This window comes from Babylonia areolata, chromosome 26 (assembly GCF_041734735.1).
Source record: "Babylonia areolata isolate BAREFJ2019XMU chromosome 26, ASM4173473v1, whole genome shotgun sequence".
Lineage (NCBI taxonomy): Eukaryota > Metazoa > Mollusca > Gastropoda > Neogastropoda > Buccinidae > Babylonia > Babylonia areolata.
In genome coordinates, this window is record NC_134901.1 from 7881832 (window position 1) to 7889043 (window position 7212).

Sequence of the window (7212 nt, forward strand, 5' to 3'; positions counted from 1 at the left end):
GAGTTAATACACTTTTTTGGCTTTCCTTCTTTGCGAATTGGAACAACAATTGATTCTTCCCAGATGTGTGTGTGTGTGTATGTGTGTGTATGTGTAGTTGTGTGTGTGTATGTGTGTTTGTATGTGTGTGTATAATGTCTATGTGATGTATGTAGTTTGTGTGTGCGAGCGAGCGAGCGAGCGCGCGCGCGCGCACGTATTTAAACAACAACAAAAAAATGTAATGATTGTGTGCATATTTCTTTTTCTTTGGGGGTTATTTTTCTTTTTATGATTTATGATTTTTGTGTATCTCTTTTGTATTACCCTGGTAATAAATGTAGCTGAAAAAGCCACAGACTTCATTTTAAACAGAAAATGTGAGTTGTGGTTCATTTTGCCTTAAATGTTTATATCCGTTGAGCACAACCATTGTGTGTGTGTGTGTGTGTGTGTGTGTTAAATTTTTAAATCGACAGAATTGGAAATGCTTGTGGTAGATTTATTTTCTTTTTTTTTAATTACCAAGAAAATGGCATCAATGGCAATAGTTCTCATGGTGTATCTTTTCTTTTCTTTTCTTTTTTTAACTCTGTAGGACGTCGTTGAAAAATCGGGTAGATATATATGTTGATGTGTTGGGGATGTATATAACTGTGCTATTGTGTGAAATTACTGTAAAACGTCTTGAAGACAGTTGCCCTCTGTGACTGCACACACACACACACGCACACGCACACATATACACACATACACGAACGCACACATACACACACGCGCGCGCGCGCACGCACACACACACACACACGCACGCACACGCACACACATGCAAGCTCATAAATGCTGGCATGTGTACACAATATTCGCACACACGAACACAAGAACACGCAAAATCATTTTGTCTTTTATTCAAAATTCAGCGAAAGGCGTAAGGCCTGTATGTATAGCTGTAGTGTGAGCGTAAAAATTATGGGTTAGTAAAAACTATATAAGATCATAATTTTCATGTTCAGTCTGACAATCTCTGTCTCTGTCTGTCTCCCTCTTTCTCTTTTTCTCCCTCTCAAATGCACGCACACATACAAATACACTTGCACTCACTCACACACGCACACACGTGCGCGCGGGCTAGAACCAGACTTATCTGTAATAGTAACCATCAGTATATTTTCCCGTACTTTTACTGTTGAATAGTACCGTGCAACTTCGTCTCTTTTAACACTTGTGTCAGTACTGTTTATGATAAACATAATCATCAGTATGATCATTTGTTTCATTCCCATGAATTCTCACAAATTCTCACATGAATTCGCAAAACCTCCAACACAATCACCTGTATGATTACTTCTAATTAGTTACCACGCACTGTTATCAGTATCATTACTTGTGCGTCATAGCTACTGATCAGTGATATACTCTGCAATCACTGTTAAAAAATATCAGTTGCTGATGATCACGAAAATGGGGTCAAATAAATATAGTCATCAGTTGGCATTCTTCTTATCTTATCATTATTCGGGAATCATGTTATGAAAACAATAAACATCTGAATACATTATGAGGGATAGAAACACTTAAAACGCTAGCGTGTGCAGACACAAACAAACAAAACCTTACTTTCTGACAGTATAAACTTTGCTTACTACACTCTTCATTGGGCTGTACATATTCAATTTGTTTTGGGGGGGATGTTGTTTATATATATATATATATATATATATATATATATATATATATATATATATATACAACTGTATCCATTGTACAAATTGGCCCACGTTTCATGTACACGTGGCCTACACATGACAGAATCAGCGTTCAAGCCGACTCGTCAGTGTTATCCTGGATATCATGAAATATCCGGAATATCATACAGCAGCAACAGGAAAGCGTCAGGATTCAGTAGGCAAAGCGAGAAGTCTCAACATCAACGAGGAGGGAAAAAAAATTCAGTTCATATGTGAATGAGCTCTTTGTCACTCTGTGCGCTCTGATCTCGAACACTCAGAGAGAAGCGAAGCAAAGTAAAGAGAGAAACAACAGCGAAAGTATAGGAAAGAGAGAAACAACAGCAAAAATGAAAAGTAAAGAGAGAAACAACAGCGAAAGTATAGGAAAGAGAGAAACAACAGCAAAAATGAAAAGTAAAAGAGAAACAACAGCGAAAGTATAGTCAAGAAAGAAACACAGCAAAGTAAAGAGAGAAACACAGCAGAGTAAAGAAACAGCAACGAAAAGTAAAGTAAAGAGAGAAACAACAGCGAAAAGTAAAGCGACTGTCAACAACAACAAACATGCTTGTGGCCTGCACCCCCACCACACCCCCAAACCACCCCAGCTCCGCTCCGTGGAAAGCATCATCATCATCATCATCATCATCATCCAGACCACCACTTCCACCACCACCACCTCCAACCTAATATATCACCGCTCTGCACCTCTCCCACACACAGTCTCACGGAGCTGAGGGCACGTTCTGGTGACGACGACTACCAGTAGCCAAGTCCGCCCCCACACGGGTGGTGGTCACCTCACTGGGTGTTGTTGGCGGGGTACACGGGTGGAGACGGGGTGAGGGGCAGGGTGGCGCTGGAGCCGTGTGCAGTCTGCATGTAGGTGAAGTACCGGTCGTACTCGTTGGACCTGGAGATCTCCACTGTGGAACTCTCTGGCACGTGCTGGAACGGTCACAACAAAAATGATACGTAAACAAGAAAGGCAAGGCATTCAAGACTCACCTGTGATACACAGTTGAAAAGAAGATTTCTTTTAAATCTAACATATGTTCTGATTTATTATAAAGCTTCGGGTTAAAAAAAAAAGGGGGGCATAAAAGCAGATTCGAACCAAGCGCGTTCGGGTTGAAAGAAATAGTTTTTATTCACGGCGCTATTGCGATTCTACAAGTGACTTTCAAAAATTAATATTTAAGCCCTTTTTCTTTTTAAGGGTGATAAATCGATTTCGCTATTGGAATTGATAACAGTGTTTGAATCGTGTTAATTTGGTATATCTGGGGCATTTAAGAAAATCGTCAAAGTCCGCGGTAAAGAAGACGTTGTCATCGCCTCAAGCACATGCAGTCTGCAGATCTGCGTAGATCCATGTTCGACACAATCCATTCAATTCCTCTTTTATGTTCATTCTAGATAATTCAGTATCCACTTTAAAATATCTGTATGCAGTAAACACGTCGATGATGTAGTTAGTGTCATTTCGTTTGTACAAGTGAGTCAAAAAGCGTCGTATGGGATGAAAAGGGCTAATATCTGAGAAGTACCAAAATTCATGGTGCAGTTGCACAGGGGAGTTAACTGGTTTGGCTTTCCTTTTCCTTTAACTGACAACTGTGCGAGGAAAATATTTTGATTTTTTTTGTGGTCATAGAAGATAATCCATTAAATGATGAGACATGCACCAATCTTTCTCTGAATGCATATTTGGCGGTCTCCTTCGCCTTCTTTCAATCATTTGCTATCGTAAATTGTCGATTGGATACTGGATTTTGAAATGAAGACGCTGGGGGAAACAACATGGTGGCCTCCGAAGCCGCGCACGCGCGACATTATCTTAAGAGGTGTACGCTATCGATTGTTGTATTTTCCGAAAAAATACCACTTTGGCAAATGTGCATAGTCAAAGACCTTCACACTGAGTGTAACACACAAAGGCCTTTCTATGTATTGAGTCATGATTTCAAGATGTGATGTTTTAGATTGAAGAGATCAGTTTAAAAAGTCAATCAATTCCCATTGTAAAAAAAAAAAAAAAAAAAAAAAAAAGAGAGAGAGAGAGAATGATTTCCATTAATCAAGCTGCTCCAAAGAGCTGCTTTCATTAATGTAACTTCCATGCTACGCAAGCAACGTTCCTGTTTGAACAACAAAAGATAAAATCGACAGCTACTAATCACTGTGTCAGTGTGTGAAATCAAAGTGCCAGATGTTGCAAATAAAAATAATACTGATGTAACAGTAATTCTTTGGTGCAAATATTCTGGCTTTTTTTTTTTTTAATTTGTGCTCATACCAGAGGAGCATTGTCATCATAATCAGAATGAGTGGGAAGAACTGAATTTTTCCTATTTTTATGCCAAACTTGGTGTTAAACTACAAAGTATTTCCAGATAACATGATAATGTTTAAAGTTTACCACAGACGCACGAACACCACACACAGACACACAGAGACAACTGAAACCTGGTTATAACATAGACTCACTTTGTTTACACAAGTGAGTCAAAAAAAGGACTGAAACTTTTAGACTAACTTAAGAATATAAAGTATAACCTGTGTGCCAACTGAACTAGTTGCATAAGCAGTATTGACTTGAAGTAATGTCCCTTGTACATGGAGAGAGTTACCATTCTTTATTGTTCATAAAGTATAATTCAGCAGAAAGTATGACAAACGTGGATGCGATCATCATACCACAAAACAAACCCCCATTCTTCTGAATGGTGATTCAGATGTTCAGCTTGATAGAAACATACTGATATTTGAAACTGTACACAGATTCATCTCTGAATCAAATCGATTAAAGTTTGCATTGTTTCCGGGGTGTAGGTATGACTCATCATGTATGAGGAACTGCCCTGCTGGTCCATTTGATTTAATTTAACGCCGACAATGTGATACGTCTCCGTTTTTCCCCTTCTCTGTTATTTCTTATTCACGTTTTTTTAATAACTCTTTTTTCTGTCACGTATTGCGAACGGTGAGTCTAACAATGGTCATGTTTTTATTTCCTGCCATGTCTTTCAGTTATAATCACGATTTCAGCTGCTCAAAACAGGAAGCGTCGATGACAGTAACTGTCATTTGTATGCACCTTATTTCAACATAACTGCATTTGTGAAAACGTTCACCAGCCGTCAAACTAAATAACAAAAAAAACACGAAAAATAACTTTTTCACATGGCCCAGCACGACAGTTATAAGATATTATAGCCTGTACTTGCTCTGCCGTTTATGTCTGCATGTGTAATTAATACGGTTTCTGAATAATAATCTTTAAAAAATGTTGAAGCCACCCTCCGCCCAACCCCTAACCTTACCAGCGCCACCGAACCATCCCAACGCCGACTGTCCTAAAACCCTCTTGGCCGAGAAAGGGGTCACGGGGTGTTGTGTAACTTGAGGCAAGACACTTTCCACTCTTATCAAATTCTAGCCCCTCCAATTGTCGGGACAGCAGTGACCTCTTCTGCTGTTCTGCGCTTTGATTTGTCTCCGCACAAGATTCAGCGCTATATACGTACCAACTATTATTGTCGTTATGGTCGAACGCGACTGACTGTCATACCTGCGCCATAAGGTGAGAGGCGTGGGGGTGGGTGATGGTGAGGGACAGCAGCAGGTTGACGTAGGGGTCCAGATCGTTGTGGTAGTTCTGTCCGATGGCCACAATGACGTGGGGGGAGGGGCGCGGGCCCTGACCCTGGCGGTACTTGAGGTAGGCAGGCAGGAAGTCGTGGTTGAAGTCGAAGACCTTCACTGGCTCGTTCCTCCGCTCCACCTTGATGGTCTGCTTCTCCGGCCGGTTGGGAGGGGCCGTGAACACCGTGGTTCTGGTAGGTGGGGACAGGTGAGACAGGCCGGCAGACAGGTGAGGGTGATTGCATTTAGCACTGGCCTCGGGGGGCGGGGGATGGTGGGGGGGGGGGTTGTTTTGTTTTGGGGGTGTTGTTGGTTACGCTGCTGGTCAGGCATCTGCTTGGCAGATGTGGTGTAGCGTATATGGATTTGACCGAACACAGTGACGCCTCCTTGAGCTACTGATACTGTTGTTTTTTGGGTTATTTTCTTTTTTTTGGGGGGGGGGGGGGTGTAAGCTTTTTTTTTTTTAATTTTCCCAATTTTATAACACATGGACAACTGACATGACGACATAAATGAATAAATACATATACTGGGAAAAGAGAAAAGACAAATTTGACAAAAACATAACAACAATAGGAAAATAAAACAAAAACAGACAACAACATAAAAAAAAAAAACAATAACAATTAAAAAAAAACCCAAAAAACACACACATAAGTGATATACACATATAACATTCTAAGCAAAAACAACTGAGAATGTTTGAATAAGTCATTTTAAATAAGTCTTTAAATATAGTAATAGATATCCATATCCCTACATATCAACTTGCATCCTTTTTTCAACATCTTAGTTGTGTTTTATTTCCATACTGTTGGTTATTTTACTTCCAATTTTCATAACACATAGACAACTGACAAAACGACATGAATAAATATATTAGAAAAGGAGAGAGAAGACAAAGTGGACCAAAAACACAGGAGAAGCAAACCAAAAAAATGAAAACAGAACATAAGTGACATATATATATATAATACTCTAAGCATAACAACTGTGAATAACTGTATAAATCATTTGAATATGTCATCAAATATAATAGTAGATATCCATATCACTCAAAATTTATCGTTTATATATATATATATATATATATATATATATATATTAACTTGCGCACTTTTTCCAACAAGTATCTCAGTTGTATTTTCTTCCATACTTGTCAAATATTTTTCATACTTGTGTACAGAAACAGCAACAATAATAGATAAATAAAAAAATTATTATGAAATTTTAAAAAACCAACAACTACAACAACAACGATCCAATCGTAATTTGTTCCTTTAATTCATACTAGACATTTAATTATAGCACATTGTAATTTGATTGGCTCTTACTTGTTAGAAATGTTTTTATATGTAATTTATAACCAATGCCTCAAGTTTTACACAAGAAAACAGATGTCCTTTTTACTAAGATAATTATTTATTCTAATACCCTTTGATCAAATGCTAATGTAGCGATCATAAAGTTCTGATTGAGTTTGGAAGACAGATATGGAATTGCGAGGAATGGGAAACTTGGGTTTGTTTATCTTTTGTTTTGGTATTTGCGAGCGCGCGCGCGCGCGCGCGTGTGTGTGTGTGTGTGTGTGTGTGTGTGTGCTGAACAGGCATTTCTTTTAGTTCTTGTCTCTGTGTGTTTTGTCGTGTGTGTGTGTGGTGGCCCTGTGAACACAATCTATGTGTAAGCTTCTTTTTTTTCTTACACGCCCTATGATTATAAATCAAGTTCATTCATTCATTCATTCATTAACTTGTTCCCTCAAATGGTTAAGACGCTCAACTGCCATTACAGAGAATCCGTGAGGGTCCAGGTTCGAATCCCCGCTCTCGCCCTTTTTCCCACGTTTGAT

The 7212-nt window shown here is 39.0% G+C and overlaps 1 protein-coding gene across 1 annotated transcript in view; it reads right to left on the reverse strand.

The window, feature by feature from the left end:
* Positions 1-871: 871 nt before the first annotated feature.
* The window catches only part of LOC143300438 (interferon regulatory factor 9-like), a 33111-nt gene continuing 26770 nt past the window's right edge, over positions 872-7212 (reverse strand). Inside the window, exons 10-11 of the mRNA XM_076614097.1 lie at positions 5284-5548; positions 872-2657 (exon numbers count right to left, since the gene is read on the reverse strand). Coding sequence (XP_076470212.1) covers positions 2511-2657; positions 5284-5548 — 412 coding nt within the window. The 3' untranslated portion in view covers positions 872-2510. The remainder of the gene's footprint in view (positions 2658-5283; positions 5549-7212) is intronic.